At 43.6% G+C, this 27,655-nt stretch overlaps 1 protein-coding gene across 32 annotated transcripts in view; it reads right to left on the bottom strand.

The window, feature by feature from the left end:
- LOC132828805 (CUGBP Elav-like family member 4) overlaps window positions 1-27,655 on the bottom strand; it is a 466,645-nt gene that overhangs the window by 419,247 nt on the left and 19,743 nt on the right. For all 32 annotated transcript variants that reach the window (XM_060845925.1, XM_060845939.1, XM_060845929.1 and 29 more), the window contains exon 2: window positions 767-849. In XM_060845925.1, the coding sequence (XP_060701908.1) occupies window positions 767-849 (83 nt within the window). The remainder of the gene's footprint in view (window positions 1-766; window positions 850-27,655) is intronic.

Genomic DNA, 27,655 nt, shown 5'->3' with positions numbered 1-27,655 from the left:
ATCCATTTCCCTCTGACTAATGCACCTAACACTTGTCTAATCTGACATTGGCCTCAGCTCCTGCAATGTTCCCCTTAAACCTTCACACCCCCACCCCCATTAGGTCAAAAATCTGTCTATCTCAGTTCGGAATATATTCAGTGATCAAGCTTCTACTGCTCTACAAGCTTGAGAATTCCAAACATTCATGACCCTCTCAAGTAAGAAACTCCCATCACCTCAGTCTGAAATTTTTAAAATGGTGCCTATCTTTAAGGTAAAATTGAGATAGGTTTATTTGTTACTCGAGACGATGCACCAGAACATATGAATATAGAGAAGCTAGTCCAGCCACCCAGTGACCGAAGGCTAGAGTTGAAGTTGAACCACAAACATGCAAGAGGACCAGTTGCTATATTTTTGTACGTATAATGCTAAATTGGTCTCAGATTGGTTGTACTGAAAATTTGCAATGCCAATAAAAACCAGAAGCAGTTGGCCTCAAAACAGCCCTTTAATCATAATCTCCTGCAGTTACCCAGACTAAAATTATCCCTGAGGGATGTCTACTTTACATTAATTACAATGAAGCCTCCAGGAAAACACATATTCCAGCCGCACTCGGCTGTAAACAAAGTGATGGAGCTGGTTAAGGTCTGTTAACCTACAAGCTGGTTTACAGAAAAAGAAAAGTGTTAGTATCCAGTTCAGAAAACAAAACAAACAGCAAACGAGAAAAGAAGAGAAATACCGTAATATGAATCTATTCAACAATGTATCAACTTACCCCAGGCAGTGTCTTCTGCTCATGTAATGCATTCTGTGCCTTGATAGCAGACTCTCTTGCACAGTATGTAAGGAAGGCACAGCCTGGAGGAACAGAAGTATTGTATGAGAAACAAACCAAAATAATCAAATGAGATTTCATTGCATCACACTACAATGTTTAATAAAAGATAGGTTAAAAAGAAAGAAGATTACAGCAGATCATGAGGTCCATTCATCAGATACTACAATCTCATATGACCTTCTACTTTCCTCCACATTCACAATTCCCTGGGAGAGGAAAAAAAATCTCATTTTCAAATCTGAGAATTTTGTCCCTGACCCCGGTAAAGTGATTGAGCAAGCTTAAATTACTAGATAAAATGCAAACAGTAGGTTGTTTTGAAAACCCCAAAACTGGGTTTGTTTCCACTGGAATTTGGAAGAGGGAGGGATGATTTGAATGAAGTATCAAAGATCCCGAAAGGTCTTGACAACGTGGATGTGGAAAAGATGTTTGCTTCTGTGGGTAAACCCAGAACTAGGAGCCTTTGGTTGAGGCACCAAGAATTGGTGTGGTTTTTCGGACAGAGACAAAGAGAAATGCTGCACATCTTTGGAACTCTCTGGTGGTGGGGCTCAGTGAATATTTCTTAAAGCAGAGGTGGATTATTACGAGTCGAGAGTGTGATGCTGGAAAAGCACAGCAGGTCAGGCAGCATCTGAGGAGCAGGAGAATCAACATTTCGGGTATTCCTGATGAAGGACTCTTGCCCAAAACGTCGATTCTCCTACTCCTCGGATGCTGCCTGACCTGCTGTGCTTTTCCAGCATCACACTCTCAACTCTGATCTCCAGCATAAGCAGTCCTCACTTTCTCCTAGTGGATTATTATGAGGCAGAGTAATCAAGGTTTATTCGGGAAAGATCTGAACGTGGAGTATTGAATAAATAGATCAGACCCCGTGATCTTAATGAATGGGGGAGCAGATTCAAGGGACTGAACAACCTAATCCTAAATTCTATGCTCATATAAGCTCCAGGATATCAGCACTGGAATTGCCAAATCAACCATTCCATCAATTCCTCCCAATATTTTAAAAGAAATATGGTGGTCTACAGGATCAGAACAATCGTCTTCACATCTGAACAACAAGGGTTAGATAAAAGAGTTCCAAAGAATATTGATTTTATTTATTTGAGAAAATATTAAATATGCTCTAGCCATTCCCACTTCGGAGTTTCACAATTCCATGCATCCAAATCCATGAATATGGCAAAATATTGTATTTTGAGTCCTCTAGGTCCCACGAACCGTATTGGCCAATTTCCAACTTTGCTCTCCTTCTACATCTTGACTATGCCTCACAATTGCTTGCCTTCAGCCGTGACTCAGTGATGGGGCTCTCATCTCCTGAGTTAGGAGGTTGCAGATTCAAATCCATCCCCAGAAATTACAACAAGAGATTTAGACACCCCAGTGCAGTACCACGCACAGGCCGAAGCTCCTTCTTCCAGATGTGATGACAAATCGAGGTACTGTTAAAATCCCACAGCAATTAGCCAAGAAGAGCAAGATAATTGTCTGGCCAACATCAATGATGATCACTTTATTGACTGCTATTTGTGGTACATTTCTGGACCCATACTGACTGTCACATTTGTATGCGTTCCATCAATCACTATATTCAAGAAATATTTTGTTGGCTACAGACAATGTTAACAATATTGTAAAGATACATGGGTGAAGGGTATTAATTCATTTAGTATTTAGAGTTATCAGTAAGGATGTTTATGGAATAGTGGTAGTGTCCCTACTTCTGAGTGAGGAGGCCTGGGTTCAAGTCCCACCTGCTCCAGAGGGGGGTTATGATATCTCTGAACAAGATGACTGGAAAATACTTAAAGAGACACTAGGGGCATGATCCTGGCCAAAGTAGCCAGCAACAGGTTCATGCAGTATGTGATGAAAGAAGATCATTAGCCCCCTATTGCCTGCCCTTCCTCTGTGGCTACGTTTGTGCTTGGAAGTCCTTAGAGATGGAGCACGTGATGTTGACCAACACTCTTGATGCCTTCAGAGAGGTGGGCATCACAGCAGGTGGAATGCCTTATTTCCAACTCCATTTTAATTTAAAACCACAAACTGCAGATGTTACAAATCTGACATGCAAACAGGAATTGCTGGACAAACTCAGCAGGTCTGGCAGCATCTGTGGAGAGACAGAGAGAGAGAGAGAGAGAGAGAGACCAAGATAGTGTTTGGATTCCAATGACTCAAACTCAGTTCTGAACAAAGGGTCACTGAGCTTGAAACGTTAACTCTGACTCCCTCTCTACTGATGCTGCCAGACCTGCTGAGTTTCTTCAGCAATTTCTGATCTTGTTCCATTTCAATTTAATCCCTTCCCTCCTTCTATTCTTTCCCTTTCGTGGGCAGTGCCTGTTAATGTCATTGGTCGCACTGGCAATTTGGAGGCTGTTTCATTAAAAAAGAGAGACCACTAAGATCTTGTAACATAATGGTATCGTCTCTACCTCTACACCTGAAGTTCTAGGGTCAAGGCTCAGAGGTGTCTCACAGCATGTCTGAACAAGTTGATTAAAAATAACTAAAGACAGACTGCTAGGGTTACTGAGCGAGTGGTAGATGCAATCGCACTCTGCAAATACACCAAGCATCAAGAGAAGGAATTGTGTCTCGCTTCAGACTTCATTATCTAGCTTGGGATTCAATTATCAGACTGTTAGGAGAACCCAAGGTCATGAGAAGTGCAAAGTATTTCTTTCTTTGTAAAACTTGCCTCAGTTGGAAGGAGTGTGATGTACAGTTGAAGCTAAATAAATGGAAGTGCATTCTGTGAATACTGTTCTGAGCCAGCAGAGTCCTATGTGACTGGAAAATTGTTTGGTGGGCTGGAGCATAGGATTGCTACCTGTGGAGGCAAAACATTTACTGTAGGAGGCAGCATGCCAGCAATGAATGCTGAGGATTTAGTTCAGGAAGTATTTTGGTATTTGCTTAACAACTTTTAGTGATCATGAAATAATTTATATAAACTTTTTCCTCATGAGATTAAATGTTTGGGATAGAATTCATGACAAAACAGAGCTGATTTAACGAGCCTATTGGTCTTTTATATTTCATACATGATTTTATTAATTGCTTCTAAATGTAAAACCACATCAGTCATGCTGCTTCGCCCGCTCTCCCTCTAAGGAGATTACTGGCAGGCTATTCAACCACAGGAGGCATCGACGTCAAATCCAACCCAGTTTTGACTCAAAAGGGCATGTAGCCATTTTCTAATTCTGAATAAAAGGTTGATAATTTCAGACTAAGGATGAGGAAAGAAATTCCTTCACACGAAAGGAAGCAAACATTTTGAAATCCATGGGGTCATGGATGCTCAATCGTTAAATACTGTCAAGACTAAGTTCAATTGATTTTTGGCACTAAGAGAATCTCTGTTATAATAAGAGACTCTAGCAATTTGGAGGCAGGGATGGAACTTTGCAATGACACACAAAATCAGTCTTGATTCATTGAATGTTGGTAAATGTTCAAAACGACAGTTTGTCCATTGTAGTGATTGTAACGAGGTCAAGTGGACCTCACAGAATATGAGCTGTTAATTTGGTCCAATCAGGGAGCCCTGTCTGACAGATGTAAACAAGAGTGTCTCCCCCTCCAACTCTATTTTGATTTAGTCCCTGCCCTCCCCTTCACTGTTTGATCACACAGCATTGCCCTTTGATGTGAAGGGCACTGCTTGTCACTGGCCACTCGGGTGTTTCCTTTCTTCCTGGTGGTGGAAATTAAATAAAGATTTGTGCACTTTGTGTCTCTCACTGCGTCTCGCACTTGCACAAAAAAAATAAAGAAACAAAATAAAATAAAAAGGAATGTTCATACAGCATTGCCCTTTGATGTGAAGGGCACTGCTTGTCACTGGCCACTCGGGTGTTTTCCGATCTTCCTGGTGGTGGAAATTGAATAAAGATTTGTGCACCTTGTAAAAAAAAAATAAACAAGAGTGTCAGAGGTTCTGTTCACTCTGAGAGCTGAATCAGTGTAAAGAACTACACTCATGTAAATAAACCATGGCCTGGTGATGGGATGCTGGTCTCTGTGGTGTTACTTCAGCCCTTGCTGCTCCTATTTCTTCATTTTTATGTTCTAAAAGTGGTTGCCAGATCATAATGCTGACTTTCTTCCTCCAAGGTGCAGGTCACTCAGTATCCTTTAGCCAGTTCAATGATCTTCCCTGTCCTAAAGGACCAATCCACAATATTGAATCACACCAGGTAACATCTCATAGTTATTTTCTCTGACGTATATAAAGGCAGCCAGAAATGTGCCTTATCTAAAATAGTAGCCAATTAGCAGGTGTGAGTCAAGGACATGGTTGACTGTATTAAGTTTTGGAGTTGGAGAACTGAAGACTAGCAGTGAGTCATATACAGAGATGTAGCAAACTAGCAGCCAGGGATACACAGGGTATTAGAGAACTGGCAACAAGTTATACAAAGGGTATTAAAGAACTGGCAGAGAGTTATACACAGGGCACTAGACAGCTGGTAATCAATTGCATGGGCACTGGATAGCTGGTAGTATATTATATGTAGAACAACAGATGGTTGGCAGTGACTCATGCACAGGGCATTGGATAGTTGGCAATGAGTTATACAGGGCAAGAGAGTTATACACAAGACGCCAGATGGCTTGCAATGTGTTACACACAGGGCACCAGATGCTGCCACTGACTTATATACAGTGCACTAGATGTTTGTTCGTCTGTAATGTGGAGGTCACCAGAGTCTGGTAATGAGTTACACGCAGGACCCCAGCCACAGAGGACAACAGAGAACTGGCAGAGAATTACTCACAGGGTACCAGACTATTTGCATTGTGAGTCATGGAGGACACCAGACAGTTGGCACCGAAAAATGCACAGGACACCAGATGGTTGGCAACAAGGATAACTGATGATGGCGCTGAATTATATTGTTATACTCGGAGACCAGAGAGAACAAAGCAAGGAATTTGTATGGAGCAAGATGAACAATCCCTCCCTTGCATCCCTTGAATTTGAGCATTAAATTCCAACCAGCTGTTTTTACTGTTAATTCTATTTTTAATGTGGAACACGTAGGGCCCTCTTATGGGACAGTGATAGTAACCCTACCCCTAGCCTCAGAAGCCTATGTTCAAATCCCACCTGCTCCACAGGTCTGAAGTAACATCTTTAAACAGGTTGATTAGAAAATTAAGTTAAATTAAAACAAAAGTGTTACCAGTAGGGCCCTATTGTGGCACAGTGGTAGCATCCCTACCCCTGTGCTGAAAGGTCCATCTGGTCCAAAGGTCTGTAATAACATCTCTGAACAGGTTGATTAGAAAAGATAGGTTAATAAAAAAATGTTATATGTTACCAGTGGGTGGCACAGCAGAGCACAGGCAACGTAGTGGTAGTGACCCTACCCCTGAGCCAGGAAGCTCAGGTTCAAATCCAACATTGCCGAACAGAGATTAGAAAACATTAAAATAAAAGCAAGTCGAAGAGAGGAAGTGAAATAATAAAAGAGCAACATATAAATAGTCCAATTTGGGAAGGGGCCATACGGGACCTGGTGTTGGGGAATGTGCCTGGCCAGGTGGTTGAAGTTTCAGGAGAGGATTACTTTGGGAATAGTGATTACAGTTCCGTAAGTTTTAGCTATTCATAGACAAAGGTGAGCGTGGTCCTAAAGGAAGAGTGCTAAATTGGGGGAAGTCCAACTATACCAAAATTTGGCAGGAGCTGGGGAATGTAGATTGGGCGCAGCTGTTTGAAGGTAAATCCACATTTGATATGTGGGAGGCTCTTAAAGAGAAGTTGATTAGAGTGCAGAGAGACATGTTCCTGTGAAAATGAGGAATAGAAAGGACAAGATTAGGGAACCATGGATAACAGGCAAAATTATGAGACTAGCTAAGAGGAAAAAGAAAGCATTCATAAGGTCTAGGCGACTGAAAACAGACAAAGCTTTGGAAGAATATCAGGAATGTAGGGCCAATCTGAAACGAGTAATTAAGAGAGTTAAAAGGCATCATGAGATATCTTTAGCAAACAGGGTTGAGGAAAATCCCAAAGCCTTTTATTCATTTATAAGGAGCAAATGGGCAACTAGAGAAAGGATTGGCCCTCTCAAGGGCAAAGGAGGGAAGTTATGCATGGAATCAGAGAAAATGTGTGAGATTCTTAACAAGTATTTTGCATCTGTATTCACCAAGGAGAGGGACATGATGGATGTTGAGGTTAGGGATAGATGTTTGATTACTCTAGGTCAAATCAGCATAAGGAGGGAGGAAGTGTTGGGTATTCTAAAAGGAGTTAAGGTGGAGAAGTCCCCAGGTCTGAATGGAATCTATCCCATGTTACTGAAGGATGCAAGAGAGGAAATAGCTGCGGCCTTAACAGATATCTTTGCACCATCCTTGAATGGGACCTGTTTTGGGACCACTGCTGTTTGTCATTTTTATAAATGACTTGGATGCAGGTGGATGGGTTAGTAAGTTTGCAGATGACACTAAAGTCGGTGGAGTATTGGACAGCGTGGAAGAATGTTGCAGGTTGCAGGGGGACTTGGTTAAATTTCAGAATTAGGCTGAGAATTTGGCAAATGGAGTTCAATGCAGATAAATGTGAGGACATACATTTTGGGAAGAATAACAGGAAGGCAGAATATTGAGTCAATGGAAAGATTCTTTAGTGTGGATGTGCAGAGGGATGTTGGAGTCCATGCAACTATACAAAACGATAGTGCAGTTGCACTTGGAATATTGTGGTACAGTACTGGTCGCCCCATTACAGGAAGGGTGTGGAAGCACTGGAAAAGGTGCAGAGAAGATTTACCAGGATATTGCGTGGTCTGGAGGGAAGGTCTTATGAGGAAAGGCTGAGAGACTTGGGTCTGTTCTCATTGGAGAGAAGAAGGCTAAGAGGGGATTTGATAGAGACATACAAGATGATCAGAGGATTAGATAGGATAGACAGTAAGAGTCTTTTTCCTAGGATGATGATGTTGGCTTGTACAAGGAGGCATAGCTACAAAATGAGGAGTGATAGATTTAAGACAGATGTCAGAGGCAGGTCCTTTATTCAGAGAGTGGTAAGGGTGTGGAATGTCCTGCCTGCCAATGTAGTTAACTCAGCCACTATAGGGACATTTAAACAATCTTTGGATAAGCACATGGATAATGATGGGATAATGTAGGGGATGGGCTTAGACTAATTCACACGTCAGAATAACATCGAGGACTGAAGGGCCTGTTCTGTGCTGTATTGTTCTATGTTCTATGAACACGGGTGAGGTCCCAGAGGACGAGAGAGTTGCCAATGTTGTTCCCTTCTTTAAGAAGGGTAACAGGGATAGTCCAGGTAATTATAAACTGGTGAGCCTGACATCAGTGGTAGGGAAGCTGCCTGACAAGATACTGAGGGATAGGATCTATTCCCATTTGGAAGAAAATGGGTTTATCAGTGATATGCAACACAGTCTTGTGCAGGGAAGGTCATGCCTTACCAACTTAATAGAATTCTTTGGTGAAGTGACAAAGTTAATTGATGATGTCATATACATGGACTTCAGTGAGGTGTTTGCTAAGGTTCCCCATGGTAGGCTGATGGAGAAATTGAAATTGCATGGGGTCCAGGGTGTACTAGCCAGATGGATAAAGAACTGGCAACATAAGACAGAGAATAGTCGTGGAAGGAAGTTTCTCAAAATGGAGAACTGCTACCACTGGTGTTCCATAGAGATCGTGTAGGGACCAATGTTGTTTGCAATATACATAAATGATTTGGAGGAAGGTATAGGTGGTCTTATTAGCAAATTTGCAGATGACACTGGAGTAGCAGACAGTGAAGGGAACCGAGTAAAAAGTGAGGTCTGCAGATGCTGGAGATCACAGTTGAAAATGTGTTGCTGGTTAAAGCACAGCAGGTCAGGCAGCATCCAAGGAACAGGAAATTCGACGTTTCGGGCCAGAGCCCTTCATCAGGAATGAGGAGAGTGTGCCAGGCAGGCTAAGATAAAAGGTAGGGAGGAGGGACTTGGGGGAGGGGTGATGGGGATGTGATAGGTGGAAGGAGGTCAAGGTGAGGGTGATAGGCCAGAGTGGGGTGGGGGTGGAGAGGTCAGGAAGAAGATTGCAGGTTAGGAGGGCGGTGCTGAGTTGAGGGAACCGACTGAGACAAGGTGGGGGGAGGGGAAATGAGGAAACTGGAGAAATCTGAGTTCACTCCTTGTGGTTGGAGGGTTCCCAGGTGGAAGATGAGGCGCTCCTCCTCCAGCCATCGTGTTGTTATGTTCTGCCGATGGAGGAGTCCAAGGTCCTGCATGTCCTCGGTGGAGTGGGAGGGAGAGTTAAAGTGTTGAGCCACGGGGTGGTTGGGTTGGTTGGTCCGGGCGTCCCAGAGGTGTTCTCTGAAGCGTTCCGCAAGTAGGCGGCCCGTCTCCCCAATATAGAGGAGGCCACATCGGGTGCAGCGGATGCAATAGATGATGTGTGTGGAGGTGCAGGTGAACTTGTGGCGGATATGGAAGGATCCCTTGGGGCCTTAGAGGGAAGTGAGGGAGGAGGTGTGGGCGCAAGTTTTACATTTCCTGCGGTTGCAGGGGAAGGTGCCGGGGGTGGAGGTTGGGTTGGTGGGGGGTGTGGACCTGACGAGGGAGTCACGAAGGGAGTGGTCTTTGCGGAACGCTGATAGGGGAGGGGAAGGAAATATATCCCTGGTGGTGGGGTCCGTTTGGAGGTGGCGGAAATGACGGCGGATGATACGTTGTATACGGAGGTTGGTGGGGTGGTAGGTGAGAACCAGTGGGGTTCTGTCTTGATGGCGGTTGGAGGAGCGGGGCTCAAGGGCGGAGGAGCGGGAAGTGGAGGAGATGCGGTGGAGGGCATCGTCGATCACGTCTGGGGGGAATCTGCGGTCCTTGAAGAAGGAGGCCATCTGGGCTGTACGGTGTTGGAACTGGTCCTCCTGGGAGCAGATGCGGTGGAGACGAAGGAATTGGGAATATGGGATGGAGTTTTTACAGGGAGCAGGGTGGGAGGAGGTGTAGTCCAGGTAGCTGTGGGAGTCAGTCGGTTTATAGTAGATGTCTGTGTTGAGTCGGTCGCCCGAGATAGAGTTGGAAAGGTCTAGGAAGGGGAGGGAGGAGTCTGAGACGGTCCAGGTGAATTTGAGGTCGGGATGGAAGGTGTTAGTAAAGTTGATGAACTGTTCAACCTCCTCGTGGGAGCACGAGGCAGCGCCGATACAGTCATCGATGTAGCGGAGGAAAAGGTAGGGGGTGGTGCCAGTGTAGTTGCGGAAGATGGACTGTTCCACATATCCTACGAAGAGACAGGCATAACTGTCCTACGAAGAGACAGGCATAGCTGACTATAGCCCCAGCTATGCCTGTCTCTTCGTAGGATATGTGGAACAGTCCATCTTCCGCAACTACACTGGCACCACCCCCCACCTTTTCCTCCGCTACATCGATAACTGTATCGGCGCTGCCTCGTGCTCCCACGAGGAGGTTGAACAGTTCATCAACTTTACGAACACCTTCCATCCCGACCTCAAATTCACCTGGACCGTCTCAGACTCCTCCCTCCCCTTCCTAGACCTTTCCAACTCTATCTCGGGCGACCGACTCAACACAGACATCTACTATAAACCGACTGACTCCCACAGCTACCTGGACTACACCTACTCCCACCCTGCTCCCTGTAAAAACTCCATCCCATATTCCCAATTCCTTCGTCTCCACCGCATCTGCTCCCAGGAGGACCAGTTCCAACACCGTACAGCCCAGATGGCCTCCTTCTTCAAGGACCGCAGATTCCCCCCAGACGTGATCGACGATGCCCTCCACCGCATCTCCTCCACTTCCCACTCCTCCGCCCTTGAGCCCCGCTCCTCCAACCGCCATCAAGACAGAACCCCACTGGTTCTCGCTTACCACCCTACCAACCTCCGTATACAACGTATCATCCGCCGTCATTTCCGCCACCTCCAAACAGACCCCACCACCAGGGATATATTTCCCTCCCCTCCCCTATCAGCGTTCCGCAAAGACCACTCCCTTCGTGACTCCCTCGTCAGGTCCACACCCCCCCACCAACCCAACCTCCACTCCCAGCACCATCCCCTGCAACCGCAGGAAATGTAAAACTTGCGCCCACACCTCCTCCCTCACTTCCCTCCAAGGCCCCAAGGGATCCTTCCATATCCGCCACAAGTTCACCTGCACCTCCACACACATCATCTATTGCATCCGCTGCACCTGATGTGGCCTCCTCTATATTGGGGAGACGGGCCGCTTACTTGCGGAACACTTCAGAGAACACCTCTGGGACGCCCGGACCAACCAACCCAACCACCCCGTGGCTCAACACTTTAACTCTTCCCTCCCACTCCACCGAGGACATGCAGGTCCTTGGACTCCTCCATCGGCAGAACATAACAACACGACGGCTGGAGGAGGAGCGCCTCATCTTCCACCTGGGAACCCTCCAACCACAAGGAGTGAACTCAGATTTCTCCAGTTTCCTCATTTCCCCTCCCCCCACCTTGTCTCAGTCGGTTCCCTCAACTCAGCACCGCCCTCCTAACCTGCAATCTTCTTCCTGACCTCTCCGCCCCCACCCCACTCTGGCCTATCACCCTCACCTTGACCTCCTTCCACCTATCACATCCCCATCGCCCCTCCCCCAAGTCCCTCCTCCCTACCTTTTATCTTAGCCTGCCTGGCACACTCTCCTCATTCCTGATGAAGGGCTCTGGCCCGAAACGTCGAATTTCCTGTTCCTTGGATGCTGCCTGATCTGCTGTGCTTTAACCAGCAACACATTTTCAACAGTGAAGGGAACCGTCAGAGAATACAGCAGAATACAGATAGATTGGAGAGTTGGGCAAAGAAATGGTAGATGGAGTTCAATCCGGGAAAATGTGAGATGATGCATTTTGGAAGATCCACTCAAAAGCGAACTATACATTAAATAGAAAAGTCATGGAAAAATTGACATACAGAAAGATCCAAGTGTTCAGGTCTATTGTTCCCTGAAGGTGGCAACGTAAGTTAATAGAGTGATCAAGAAGACATATGACATGCTTTCTTTCTTAGGACTGGATATTAAGTACAAAAGCTGGCAGGACATGTTACAGTTGTATAAGACTTTGGTTTGACCACATTTAGAATACTGAGTACAGTTCTGGTCGCCACATTACCAGAAGGACGTGGATGCTTTGGAGAGGGTGCAGAGGAGGTTCACTAGGATGTTGCCTGGGATGGAGGGCACTAACTATGAAGAAAAGTTGAGTAGATTAGGATTATTTTCATTAGAAAGACAGAGGTTGAGGCGGACCTGATTGAGGTCTACAAAATCATGAAAGGTACAGACAGGGTGAATAGCAAGAAGCCTTTTCCTCAGAGTAGGGGAATTACTAGTGGTCACAAGTTCAAAGTGAGAGGCAAAAGGTTTAAAGGAAACATGTGTGGAAAGGATGCCTGGAACACATTGCCAGCAGAGGTGGTAGAGGTAGACACAATAGTGTCACTTTAGATGCATTTTGACAATACATGAATGAGCAGGGAACAGTGGAATACAGACTCTTAGAAAATAAGCGACAGGTTTAGATAAAGCATCTAGATCGGCACAAGCTTGGAGGGCCGAAGGGCCTATTCCAGTGCTGTAGCTTTCTTTGTTCTTTATTCAAATGCCACATGGTAATACAGCTGATGCATCCTTACCCTCTGGTCATCTGAACAGGCAGAAACCCACTGCTACCGAAAAGTAAGAAGGGCAATTAACAACAAGAAGAGTTACTGAGTGTTGATGCAAATTGTACACTCTCTGACCCCCACAGGGAAGCAGCGAACATAACAAAAGTCATGGAGCACCTGTGTTTGTCAGCAGGAGGCATGTTTTCGGGGCTCCGTCATAGTATCGGTGTAACCAACCAAAGGTGCACAACTGACAAACTTCCAGCTTTGTCCTCCCAGCTGAGACCATCTCCACCCTGGGGAGAACTGACCACCACCCTTTCTCCTGAATTGGAGTGAGCAGAACCTCAGTCCAAGTTCCAGCACATTAAGATAACATATAACCCGTCTAGTTAGTCAATCAAGAACGGCTACTTGAAACATTGTGGATTAACCCAGTTTGACTCCTGTGTAGTAACAGTAATATTTCTCTCCCATCTATCAAGCGAGGACTCAAACTCATTCCAGTAATATCGAGCACACAAGTATGTAACAGATATTTAAAATCAAATATAAGGTACTGATTTTCTGATCTAATCTTCAACCAAAGTGAAAATTGCTACACTGTCTGGATCAAATACAGCATCATGTAGCTCATTCTACCAGCCATCTCTATTAATGTTAAATTACAGCGTTATTGATTCTCTTTAGGGAGGGGAAGGGATGTTGGTTGGGGGAGGGTGGTGCAGAACAAGTGGTGTCACTTAAATAATGTGCAGCTGTGCTGACCTTTGAACCCTATTCCTCACCACGGTAGACAGGTAATGACTATTAGCGATGGAGCTGAACACTAATGAAGGTGGGTTATTAGACAAAGGTTATTGACCTTTCAACACAGTCAAATCACAGTCAGAATTGCTAATTCAAGATCTGGTTAATCCAGTAATGCTCAGTGTTAGGCACAAGACTGATCAATATAGACCAATTTTTAAAATATGAGTAGCAATGGTACATTTATTTCCCCTTCAGTTTTTTTTTTATGTGCTCCTTTCCTGACAACACTGGTGTCCTACGGTACCACAAACCCACAAGTAACTGAACATGCTACCTCCACAAAGTATTCAATTCTCACGAGAGTCTAGATAATGGGCATCAGAGGTCAGTTGGCTGGAACCCAACCTTGTCCTCACCCAACATCTAGCCCCATCAACTTATGTTTACTTTAATTGAGGGATCAAGAGTACAATACTTGGTGGCTTTGCTGCCCAGAGCACTGAGGCTCATTATGACACCCTCTGAGACAGCCCAGTGTGGCACAGACTTTGAACTGAACTTGGGAAGCACCAACTGTACGGCTCACTTTCCAACCCATATCCTACAATCGTCTGGCTCCTGCACACCTTTCTCTTCACATGCCCCACTCTCCATTTTCCCATCAGTAGCAGAGTGTTTCACATCATTTCTGAAGCCTCTGCCCTAAGTCTCAATGCACCGCAACTTACTCCCTCATACTTAAAAGCCTCTTTAAAATCCAGAGCCTTCAGCCCCCCTTCCTAGATTTTCTGCTCCAACCCAATGTCCACCTTCACTCTTGTGAAGCACTTTGGTACCTGGAGAAGACACTATTTAATGCGAGTTGCTGCAGTTCTACATTAGGCAGCAAATTTGCCAACTGATTGACATCAATACAACTGATCGATGAATTGTTGCTAAGGTTTTAGCTTTCCCCAATAGAGCTGTTAGCAAAGACAATGCCTACTGTGCGCAAAAACAGAACGAGTTAAATTGTCGGTAGCTGATCCTTATTTTCTTACTGCATATTGTTTGCTATTTCCTTCACACTGTCACTTCTAAGTTGCCTTCCTTCAAGATAGTAAAAGCCAAAGTACTTCAAGTGTTCCTGGTTACTCATTCTTTTAGGGGTCAGTCAAGGCAAGGCATTCATTGCCTTGTCATCCAGAGACCCCAGTTAATGTTCCACAGACACGAGTTCAAACACACCAAAATCTGTTGCCTGTCCCTAACTGCCTTTGAGCTGAGGTGGTGCCAATTCTCAGTTAACCACATACTGTGCATCTGCTGTCAAATGTAGCCCAGACCAACTAAAAAGATATTAATGAACCAGCTGGGTTCTTAAAAAGACAAGTTTAACCACCACTGAGACTGGCTTTTAATTCCAGATTAATTGAAGTCATATTCCACCAGCTGCCTTGCTGGGATTTGAACTCAATTCCCAAGAGCATTAGTTTAAGCCTCCTAATTACTAACCCAATGACATTACCAATACAACCACCATCTCTCAGTAACTCTGAATGCAATATTGTACTCAGAAAAGTGAAGTCTGTGCACAGCATTCAGAATTAAAATAAAAGAAGCATATCTAACTCTAAATCATCAATAACAGGAGTTTAAGAGCATATGGATTACTAGAGCTAAAGAAGAATCATACCGTTTAGTATCAGCCTTAAGACATTCTGCAGCAGAATGAATGGTTAAGCTGTAAACTAATGGAGAGAGACAAAACGGCTACAGGCAAATGTAAAATTGTTTTTACAGTAAGGTGCTAAAAGCTTTTTACAAGAACAAGGCAATCTGAAGTGATTTTACAACATATTGCAAAAGACCTAAACTATTGCTAAATGACTAAGTGGTTTTCACTAAAAAAAAGTGGAGTTGAGGATCAAATTAACCTTTTAACCTATGGCATAGTAACAGATACTTATAAAATATAAGCTATATTCATGTCTCAGGAGAGGACTTGGGAAGTTGAGAGAAGTGATGAGCCAGAGCTTGGAGTTAGTTAGCGCACACATCACCCCAGAGGGGGACAGGTTAGACAGCTGAGTGAGAAAAGCAATTTCATGCTGAACGACCCTGTAGATTGTAATGTTTTCTTCCTCTGCAATACCTCCAAAATAACGAAGCTTTGAAAATACTTCCAAAAGACAACAAACATGAAAATAACATTAAATTAGTGGCTCCTGCAATTATTTGGTGAGTTCAATTGTACAGCCACTGGAAACTAGGAAGGTCCTAGCTTCCAACCCCCTGGTTCAATAGATCTCAACTGAGACGGTAAGGTGGATGGTTCAAGTGGATACAATGCCTCTGGTTTAGAGTGAGAGTAAGATTAGATTGTGATTCTCATTTCCCAGTTCCATCTCAGTGATATTAGAGTCGTAGAACTGTGCAGATCCTTTGGTCCAACTCATCCACGCCAACTAGATATTCTAAATTAATCTAGTCCCATTTGTACCATATTCTTCTAAACCCTTCCTATTCATGTACCCATCCAGATGCCTTTTAAATGTTGCAATGGTACCAGCCTCCACCAATTCCTCTGGCAGCTCATTCCATATTGGATAGGCTGCATTTGGAAAGTCCTCAAACTAAGTATGTTTTCCCTTTGAGATTTTGCATTCTTGTGATTCTGTCTGGTGACAGCAAAATGCATAACTTCATCAGCATGTCTCTTTTACTTGACCCTGTATTCAAGCTCTGTACAACGAAGTGACAATTAAATATAAACAATGGCGATAGTATGACGAAGGTGGAGAGACGGTAACGTCAATGGATTAATAATTCTACAACCACAGACAGTGACCCAGAGACATGGGTTCAACCTCACTACAGCAATGCATAGAATTTAAATTCCATGCATAAGGAAAAATCTGCTATCAAAAACTCATGGTAACCATGAAACTAACATCAATTGTTGCAAATAAAAAAATAAATCATTTTGGGAAGAGGGAATGCCTACCTATTCGATCTAGCCTGCATGTGACTCCAGACACATAGCAACATGGTGACTCTGAATTAATCTCTGAAATGGCCCTAGCAAGACGCTAAGTAAAGGGCAGTTAGTGACAGGCAACACTTGACATCAACATCTACATCCCATGAAGCAAAGAAACAGGAAGAGGACACCCTGAGACTGATGCCTAACTTTGAAAGACACATGACCGATGTGTCAAAAAAGCATGACCGATAACTCAGTCAACATCTTCAGGAAGGACATGACAGAAATTCCAGTTCCTAGTCTTATGAATTTAAGTGTAAAGTCAAGAACGTCGTTGCTTTTGGTAAGTGTAAAAGTGGACACAGCTGTTCGTAAATAAAGGTAAAAATCACACAACACCATGTTATAGTCCAACAGGTTTATTTGGAAACACTAGCTTTTGGACTGCTGCTCCTTCATCAGGTGGTTGTGGAGTATGAGATTGTAGGACACAGAATTTATAGCATAAGGCTATAAAGAGCCCCAGCAATCACTTCCCTAGCTTCTAACGTACACCTGATCAGGTCCTGGAGATTATCCAATTTTATGCATTTCAAGACATCAGCACTTCCTCCTCTGTAATATGGATATTTTTTAAGATGTCACCATCTATTTCCCTACATTCTATATCTGCCATGTCCTTTTCTACAGTAAACATTGATGTAAAATACTCGTTTACTATCTCCCCCATCTTCTACGACTTCACACAAAGGCTGCGTTGCTGATCTTTGAGGGGGCGCTATTCTCCCCCAGTTACCCTTTTGTCCTTAATGTATTTGTAAAACCCTTTGGATTCTCCTTAACCCTATTTGCCAAAGCTATCTCATGTCCCATTTTTGCCCTCCTGATTTCCCTCTTAAGTACTGCCTTTATAGTCTTCTAAGGATTCAGTCAATCTATCCTATCTATACCTGACATATGCTTCCTTCTTTTTCTTAACTAAACCCTCAATTTCTCTAGTTATCCACCATTCCCTACACCTACCAGCCCACTACACTCTGGGTGGAAACATATTTCCTCACTTTCTCCTGCCCCTTATCTTAAGTCTATGCCCCCTGCTCGTTGATCAAGAAAAAAGCTTCCTTCCTCGTTATCTTGTCTATGCCACTCATAATTTTATACATCCCAATCATGTCCCCACTTAGTCTCTTCTGCTCCCTGGAAAAGCAGCCAGCAACATTTATGAAGCATTTTGAAAGACTCATGAACAGGCAGGGTATGACAGGGATACAGACCATATGCAGACATGTGGGACCAGCTTAGATTGGCATCATGGTCAGCACAGATATTGTGGGCCATACGGCCTGTTACTGTGCTGTACTGTTCTATGTTCTAAACAATCTCTCTTCATAACTCATACTCTCCAGCCCAGGCAGCACCCTGGTAAATCTCCTTTGCACCCTCTCCAACACTATCACATCCCTCCTATAATATGGATTATATAAATGAACACAATCCTCTAGCTGTGGCCCAACGTTTTACATAGTTCAAGAATAACCTCCCAGTCTTAAACTCTATGCCTTAGCTAATAAAGACAAGTATACCATATGCCCTCTTAACCAGTTTATCTACCTGTCCCGTTACCTTAATGGGCCGGTGTAGATGCACACCAAGGTCCTTCTGATGCTCAGTGCTGCCCAGGGTCCTACCATGCATCATGTGATCCCTTGCTTTGATCGCCCTGCCCAAATGCATCACCTCACATTTATCTGGATTGAGTTGCATTTGTCACTGATCAGCCCAAATGACCCGTCCTTCTGTATCTTACTGTAATCTCATCTTTGATCATTATTACATTAAAATCAGATCTTCAAGATTATGGTAATTGATTTAAACAAAAACTTTCTATTTTTATTAAATCAATCATGAAGTTTTGAGTCTTTATCCATATGCCTGTCACCCAAAAACTCAAATTAATAACAACTCATTTTAGTCCATCTGTGAGGGGTTGCTTTATTATGAAAGGGCTTCTTAAAGGGCACTGTTATCATGAGAAGTTCCACAGGATCAAAGCTGAGATGTGAACTTCATGATAGCCATTATCTCCATAATCCTTGCATTTCTCCACTTCTGAGACCATACCCGAGATTATTGTTCCATCATCAGAAGCCATTCCTTCAAATCGAGCGAGAATGCCTGTGGTGTTCCTCAAAATAGTGCCATGAGATTGTTAACATCCTCCAGTGCAGACAGATAGGGCCTCCATTTAACGTCTCATCCAAAAAGCATTACCTCTGACAGTCAAAATTAAAAATCACACAACATCAGGTTATAGTCCAACAGGTTTAATTGGAAGCGCTAGCTTTTGGAGCATTGTTCCTTCATCAGATGATTGTGGCCCACAATCACCTGATGAAGGAGCAGCGCTCTGAAAGCTAGTGCTTCCAATTAAACCTGTTGGACTATAACCTGGTGTTGTGTGATTTTTAACTTTGTACACTCCAGTCCAAAACCGGCATCTCCAAATTCTGACAGTCAAGTATTCCTTCAGTACTGCACTGCAGCAACAGCCTTCATAATCACCCTCAAGCAGGACTTGAACCCAGAACCTCATGACTCAAGAGGGGAGAACATGAGAGGGAAGAATTAAGTACCCACGGAGCCGCAGCTGACAAATACTGTTACTGAGATTTTGAGTTTAATGAACACACATGATCGAAACAGGTCGCGTGCATTGCACGACCAGCTCAGTTGGCTGCATGGTGCCAACAGTGCAGGGTCCACTCCCATTCCAACTGATGCTCCAATGAAGGTTCCTCCTTCTCAACCTCTCTCTTTGCCTGCGATGTAATGACCTTAAGGTTAAACCATTACTAATTATCTCTCTATAGAGGGAGTGGGACTTTGGCCCACAGACCACCCTTCACTCACAGCCATTGACAGACCTTGATGCTCATGTACCTCTGCCTCCTCTTTCTTTCATATCTTGCCTGACTGCAGCTTGTTGTTTGGGCTACAATTCTGCATGGTTCCCTCCTTTTAGTATTTCCTTTCTTTTCACTGAAGAACACCATGGGATGTGGGGCTAATGTAGTTTCCATGCAGCAAGTGAAACAGACCCATCAAAACACAAGCATCAAAATTGAATAGAGATATTTCTGTGAGAAATGCCTGGTTTGAATTTGATACGATTAAAATGATGACCCCGCTGTATCATTCACTGCAGCAGTTCCATGTCCCCTTGTTCTGTGCTGCAGCATTCTTTAGGGTAACCTTCAGATAAGCAGGAGGTTGGGGTTTCTCAATAAAAAAACTCATGAGCTGAGGCAGATTGTATCTTTAAAGTACTCAGTATCTCCTCAATTTATGAAGACTACAGAGGATGGGTAGTTGAAGTTCAATACCAGCTTCCCCCTCGGAGGGCTATATTTCTATCTGTTTCAAGTTGATGGCTGCCTGATTCCAGAGGATGGCACAACAGAGGATAATATCATCTGGACCACACAGCTCTCTCTGTCCTCCAGATCTGGACATGATTTTCAACCTCTAAACACCTACCCTTCCACTCTTTGTCATGTCAGGAAATTGCCTCATTACCCTTCCATTTTGCCAATTGAGGGTCAAATTAGTTATTTTTGAACCAAAGCCCGCAGCAAATCAAAAAACTGCCAATACTTGGTACTGGTCTAAAGAAGTTGTGACAGGACATCTAACAGCAAAGAAATAATGTTCATTTTATATAGAACACTGATTAGGCACCAGTTAAAACCCTACATGCAGTTTTTGGCAGCTGTTACAAAATAAAAAGACATTAAAGACATTGAAATCCTACAGCACAGACTCTTAAAATGAGAATAGTGATGGAAACCTATACTTCTGAGGGGCAACTTGATATACCGGAACAATTTCCACTGAAGCCAGGAAGACAAAGAGAAGATTTAAGAGACATTTTTAAAATTATGAGGATTTTAATACAGTATATGGAACTACATTTCCTCTATTGGGAAGTCAGAGATGAAGGGTCATCAATTTAAAACTATTGCTACAGGGAATGAAAAGAAAGGCTCACAGAAACCTCTTTAGACAGAACACTGTCAGAATGTGGAATGTTTTGCCAAAGGGAGTGGTGGAATCGGACCCCATTGTGTTATTCAAGGGAGAAAAGAAATTGAATAAATATTTCAAGCAGAGAAAGAGAGAGAGATGCAGAGCTTTGGGGATAGAGCAGGTCAGGAAGATTAGTTTTGAACTACGTTATTAAGTGTAACATGTCAAATGGCCATCTTCAGCCCGGTAAACCCTAATATTTCTTTTCCAGCAAGTTGGTCAGAGACATTTCTTCAATTGCTCTAGTGTAGGAAAATCATCACCCAACTAACTGCTTCCCACTTCTCATTCTTAATGGTGTTTCTTAATATTCATATTCACCAGCACCCATTTTGAAATTCATCATTGTAGTGATTAAAATGAGCTGGGTCTCACTGATTATGAGTTCTCTGATTGGGTTTTTTGACCTGGGCCAATCAGGGAGCCCTGGCTGACAAATAAACAGGGGTTTCAAAGAGTCTCCTCATTCTAGAGACTGGCTTTCAGCTGGCTGGTCAAAGCCCATGCACTGTACACATGTAGCTAAAAGGTGACTTGGTGACGGAATCCCAGCCTCTGCGCAATTAATTCAATTATCATCTCCAGTGAGCCTCTGACTGACTGAGGAACAAAGATTTTGATTACCAATGTCTCAAAACTGAGACTAAGGCAAAGGTTTACCAGGCAATGATTTGTGTGTTCCTCCCTGCTTTGGGCTCCTCCACACCCTAAAACAGGCGACATAAATAAGTACCATTAGTGGTGCCCTTGCAAGATCCTCCAAATCTGGTGACAAGAAAGGCGATAGATCAGCAGCATCACTTCCCAAGTCAACTTGCCCCACATCAAAATGTTACTCATTCAAAACAAATATTGTTGGACTTGACATGTTGATCATTTACCTGAAATCAGGCTTTACAAGCAACTGCTCCACTTGGAGTGCTCCCAACAGGACAGCAGAAATGTTTTGGGAATGTCTCTGAAGAGGTCAAACATGCTGACAGGAGACCCCCCCGAATTGTGACTGAACAAGATGGAGAAGACTCATTCAGGTAGATACCAAACACAGAGAGATTTTGTGAGGAACATGCAGAGACAAAGTCAAGAGGGCAGACAAACCTTTAGTCAAGTCATTTATCCAACCCATCACACTCCAACTGCCCACACAGGGCAAAATCTGCAGAGGACACAATGGATTGATCAGAGATTCCAGACCCAGAGTGGATATGAGTCATCCTCAATCTCAAAAGACTGCCTTAGAGAAGATTCACCAACAAAATATAATTGTGAATCACATAAAGGCACATAGTCTCAAAACAATATTACTTAATTACACACTCTTTAATAATTAAACATTCTTGTGAATTAAAATTATTGTGAATATGAAAGTGACCGGAACAGAGGCATAGAGCGGTGTTGCTAGCTCAGTCAATAAACACTTTGCCCAAAGCAATACAGATTGGGAAGTGAGCAGATTCAATCATGTGTATTTAGTTGGTCAGAGGGGGACGACCAACTGGGAGCACTTGTGTCTGAATATTGTTTGCTGTGATTAAGAAAGTACAGGATCAGACTCGTACAAGAAGCTTCCTTGAATTGCAGACACAGAGCTGCAAAACACACAATCCCAGAAAGAATTTAGAATTACCTCACAATTTTCACATTCTCAAGACAGCCCAGAGGATTTTGGAATCAATCAACTACTTACAGTGTGATCACTGCCACAACACAAGAAAACATGGTGGCCAAATATTGTACACAGCTGGGTCCCAAAATTATAAATTCTTCTGATGACCAGGTAATCTGCTTTAGTAAAGGTGAATGAGCACTAACTGTTGGTCAGGACTCAAAGGAGAACTACCTTACTGTTCTTCCAATAATGTTGTGAAAATGTTGATGCCCAAAGGAGAGAACAGACAGAGCCTTGCTGGAATATCTCTTGCAAGAGATGGCAGCTCCAGCAGTGGAGCATGTCATTGGTACGGCACTGAAGCGTTGGCTTGAATCACATGCTGAAGTCCTGGGGTTGGACTGGAACCCATAATCTTCTGACTTAAAGACACAAGCACTAAAACGCTGAGCTACAACAGCCATCCAACTCATGTGAGAGGATGACCATTTGCTTGAGCCACAATGGGGCAACAGACAACTATGGCGCTTTACCTTAATATAAGGTATGGCCTAAAAAGGTGTTCCCCAGGAAGGATAGCACAGACACAATGGGTCTCCTTCTGCACAGTATCAATTCTGTTTGGAGTGAGGGGCAGTTGGAAATCTATGCGGTTAACACGATCTTGCACTGAGCAGCGTAATGGTTGGAAAACTGCAGATTGCAGGATTTTATCCTACCATGTCAAATTTTCACATTTGGTAAATTTGACCCAGAGCCAGAGAAAAAAAATATCATGAAAGCCTCTGGATCAAGAGAAAAATTGATCCAATGATTCCCCAGTACCCTTCAAGGAAGAGATGCTGATGCCCCAGTCAAGTTAAGTTTACACAGCAACTGACACTTCATACCTTCTGAGTGTCACCCCGTTGTATGCACCTTTATACCAACGAGCCAATAGATAAAAATAAAATACATCTATCCTCCTGAATTCATACCTTTCCTGCTAAATCCCACATCCTACGTGAGTTTATTTTCCGGAGCCTCAGAAAAGGTTTTGTTGTGAATAGAATATCACACGCACAGCAGTAAGTTATAAAGACATTACTCATACACGGCAGATTCCTAATTAATGCACACCCACGATGTTCCTGATTGGCAGGTTTTTCTCGACATCTTAAAAAATTCCCAGCAGTCATGTAAAGGAATTGGAAACAATACTTTTATTTACCTTACAATGGGGAGCCTCGTCCACCAACCTCAGATGGTCATCATATCTTAAACACAACATGGAGGCATTAGAGAGGATTGACAAGGTAGCCCTAGAATTGGAACCTTATACTCATCAGGAAAATAATGAACAGACTGTCAAGCTCCAGGACTATGTGCTGAGGGACACAATAAAACTTACAACAGCTGCAGCTGAGGTTAAACAGGAAAAGGCCACTGTCTAAGGCCTTTCAGCTATAGTCCACTGAGGATCTGGAATCTGTAGGATCACCTATACAGTCTGCTTCACAAAAAGTGTAGAATGTGGTACTCAATAATATTAAAAATATATTGAGGCATCTCAGAGTGGAACACGGTGTAGAGTGAAAAGTTTATTTTGACTGCATTTTCTATAGTTTTGAATTTAGAATGTTTTGCCCTTGGGCTGTAAACCTAACATACAGTGTATATTGCAAATATTAAGACTACAGTAATTATATTGAGTGAAATTAGTTGCATTGAGTCAAGCTGAATTTTATTGCAAACATGGTAATATTCAAGCTGAAATGTTTTGTCATGTATTTTTACAGATATAGTGAATAAAGCACATTTTTGGCAAAAGGAATAGCGTTTTTCTTTCCTTTTGTAAGTAATTGGCTGAGGGGTGGTCTAAGGGAGGTCTTAGAAATTGTGAAAGGTTTTGGACGATTTATATAACCACCGTGGGTGGCACGGTGGCACGGTGGTTAGCACTGCTGCCTCACAGCGCCTGTAGACCCGGGTTCAATTCCCGACTCAGGCGACTGACTGTGTGGAGTTTGCATGTTCTCCCCGTGTCTGCGTGGGTTTGCTCCGGTTTCCTCCCACAGTCACAAAGATGTGCGGGTCAGGTGAATTGGCCAAGCTAAATTGCCTGTAGTGTTAGGTAAGGGGTAAATGTAGGGGTATGGGTGGGTGGCGGGTCGGTGTGGACTTGTTGGGCCGAAGGGCCTGTTTCCACACTGTAAGTCTAATCAAAAAAAAAATTTAGGTGCAGCTGAGACTGTTTTTGGGTCCTGTACCTGCTCCTGGGATGGGTGATGAAGGAATATTGACTGGAACTTTGACTGGGGCACTCAATAATTCACTTGCCCAATCAGCGGAAGTGAGTAGACTCTCAAAGATTGATTCAGAAGGCTCACAGCTTCAGCCAAACATCACAGTAGAAAGTGAGTAACTGAGAATGTGCTTCAGCAAAAAAAAGGCACCTTCTCAGAAATTGTTTTTAGAGAATCCATTAAATCATACTAAAGAAAGTAGCTATACCACATTGGTTGTGGGGATGGTGCAGGGAAGATGACGGAAACATGTGGTTGTGTTTGTCGGGGAGAGTGAGAAAAGAGCACAGCTAGAGATCATCAACAGATGTTCACTACCAAGTTATCAATCAGGGGATTCAAGTTTTCAAGAGATCTTACAGGGAATTCAGGAAGGACTTCTGTACCCAGAGAGTGGTAAGAATGCAGAACTCAGTACCGCAGGGTGTAGTTAAAATGAATTGTATCGTTAGAAGTGCATTTACAAAGAAGCTCAACAAGTGCATAAGAAATAGGTCAATCAAGGTGAGGGAGGTTGAGGCATGCCTCAATAGCAGTGTGTGGACTGACTGAACTGAACTGAGTTGTTCTAATGCCCTAGATACTGCTGTGACCAACACAACAGACAAATCAGAGTTGCACTTTTTAATTGCCAGCCTTTCGTTTTTACACCTTCCCCCCCACCCCGCCCCTCCCCCATTTCTTCTCCATATTTTCTTTGAATACTGTGTTTATCAGTGATAAAAGTAACTTGGAAACCAGGAGGAAAGGACTGGTCTTTCCCAGACTCCAGGAGTGTAGATGCAGAGAAGTGTGTAGTGATACAATTTGGCAGAAGAATATCAAGATGAATTTGAAAAGAAAGGATACAATTCGGACAGGATTACCTGAGCGGAGGGACCTAGATGTGTATAGGCCCAAATTATTGAAGGTGACAGGGCAGATTGGGGAAGAGTTTTAGTCCAGTTTACTCAATCCTGGTCTTTATAAATAGAGGTGCAGGGCACAAAAGCAAGGAACTTGGCGTGAACTGTTTCAAACTCAGAGAATTGTGTCCACACTTTGGATGGGATGTGTAGGTTTAAGAGAAAAGATTCACAAGAATATTTTTTAAAACATCTTTCATTGGATAAAGCTGCCACTGAAAAAGCCAATATTTGTCGCCCATCACCCATTACCGCAGAGAAGATGGTGGAGAGCCATCTACTTGAACAGCTGCAGTGCATTGATATAGCTACACCGACAGCCTACAGTCCACTAATTTCATCAGCCACCCTTGACCTCTGAGGATTGTACACAGCAACAGCTGGAGAGACCAGAAATGAATTCATTGGTGTGTCATTTGATGTGTGTGGACCTGTAGCCTACAGGGAATATTTCCTCCAGCTCTGTTGAAAAGCTAGTCCCAGGATTTTGATGGAGTGACAATAAAGTAACAGCCATATGGTTCCAAGCCAGGATGCTGTGCAAATTGGAGGTGGTGGCATTCCCATGTATCTGCTGCTCTTACCCTTCTCAGTGGAGGAGGTCACAGATTCTGACAGAGGACCCTTGATTAGTTGCTGCAGTTAATCTTGTAGATGGTGCACACTGCTGCCACTGTGCATTGCTGGTGAAGGGAGCGAATGTTTAAGTTATTGGATAGGGAGCTGACCAAGCAGGCTGCTTGGTCCTGGATTCCATCAAGCATTCACTCCCTCCACCACAAATGCACAGTGGCAATAGAGAATGGCTCCAGGGAGCTTGAGTTAAGCGGGTGGCTTAGAGCAGTGGGCAGTTTTCCTTTGAGAATGTATGGTTGAGAGGGGATTTGATCAAGCATTCAAAATCAACACAGGCCTGAACACAGTGGATAGGGAGAAATTGATCCATTGGTTGAAGGATCTAGAACAAGAACACATTGATTTAAGATGAATGGCAAAAGAATCAAAGGTAGGATGGGGAACAACATGTATGACACAGTAAGTAGTTAGGACCTGGAATTCTCGGATTTCCAAAGAGGAACTGTCTCAGTGAGAAGAAAATATAGGTGAAGTTATGGGGAATGGTTTAGAGGACTGGGACTAGTTGAGTTGTACTTTCAGAGAGCTAGCAGAAGCACGATTGGCCAAATAGCCTCCTTCTAAGCTTTAACCATTTCATGAAAAGGAAGTCTAAAATTGCTGCCATCTATTACGAATGATCTTAGAAAATTGGCCCTTAAATGGTGTATTTCTCTGTCCAACTATTCTCAGTTGACCTGACACCACTAGTTTCAGAGTTTCAAATATCTAATTTGTCCGTGCCCATTTTCCCTTCAACTGAAGGCCATGCTTAGTCATTTCAGAGTGGAGTTAAGAGTCAATAGAGTCATACAACATAGAAAAGGCCCTTCGAACCACTGAGTCTGCACTGACCTATCTACACTAATCCTATTTTCTAACACTTGGCTTATTTCTTTGAATGGTATGGCCTTGCAAGTGCACATCTACATTTTTTCTTAAAGGTTGTGACACTTCCCACCTCAAGTACCCTCTCAGACTGTGCATTCCAGATTTCCATCACCCTCTGGGTGAAAAGAGTTTTCTCAAATTCCCTCCAAAATCCTGCCCTTCTCCTCAAATTTATGCCCCTTGTCAATTAAGGCGGGGGGGGGCATCTGCTTCCTATCCACCCTGCCCACACTCACTCCTTCTGCAAATAATCTTATGCGCCTCAAACCAATCACCTCCCAGCCTTCTCTGCTCTAACCTGAGCTCATCCAGCTTCTCTTTGTTGCTAAAATGCTCCAACCCAGGCAACATCCTGGTGAACCTCCTCTGCACCCCTTCCAGTGTAATCACATCCTTCCTAAAGTGTGCCAACCAGAAATGCACACAACACTCCAGCTAAGTCCTAACCAAAGTTTGTACAGTTGCAGCATAACCTTCCTGGTTTTATAATGTGTGCCGCAACTGATAAAGGGCAAGTGCCATATATGCCATCTTAATCGCCCTATTAATCTGTCCTGCCACCTTCAGGGATCTGTGGACAAGAACCTTTAGATCCCTCTGTTCCTCCGAACTTTCCAGTGTCCTGGAGATAGTGAGAAATGCAGATGCTACAAAGGCAGAATCAATAAAGTGTGGAGCAGGAGAAAGCACAGCAGGTCAAGCAGCATCGGAGGAGGGGAGTCAACGGTTCAGGTCAGATCCAGTCCTGATGACCCCCCCACCTCCCCAGCTCCTCTGATACGGCTTGACCTGCTGCGCTTTTTCTAGCTCCACACTTTATCAACTCTTTCCAGTGTCCTGCCATTGACAGAGTACATCTTTGACTTGTTATTTCTTCCAAACTGCATCACCTCACATTTTTCAGGGTAAAATTCGATCTGCCACTGATCTGCCCATCTGACCAAACACTCTTATCTTCCAGTAACTTAAAACTTTCTTCCTTACTATTAACCATCACATCAATCTTCGTGTCATCCACAAACTTACTTATCTTACCCCG

The sequence above is a fragment of the Hemiscyllium ocellatum genome, chromosome 28 (genome assembly GCF_020745735.1).
Source record: "Hemiscyllium ocellatum isolate sHemOce1 chromosome 28, sHemOce1.pat.X.cur, whole genome shotgun sequence".
Lineage (NCBI taxonomy): Eukaryota > Metazoa > Chordata > Chondrichthyes > Orectolobiformes > Hemiscylliidae > Hemiscyllium > Hemiscyllium ocellatum.
Note: the sequence above shows the minus strand (reverse complement) of the source record. Positions and strands in the feature narration are given on the sequence as shown.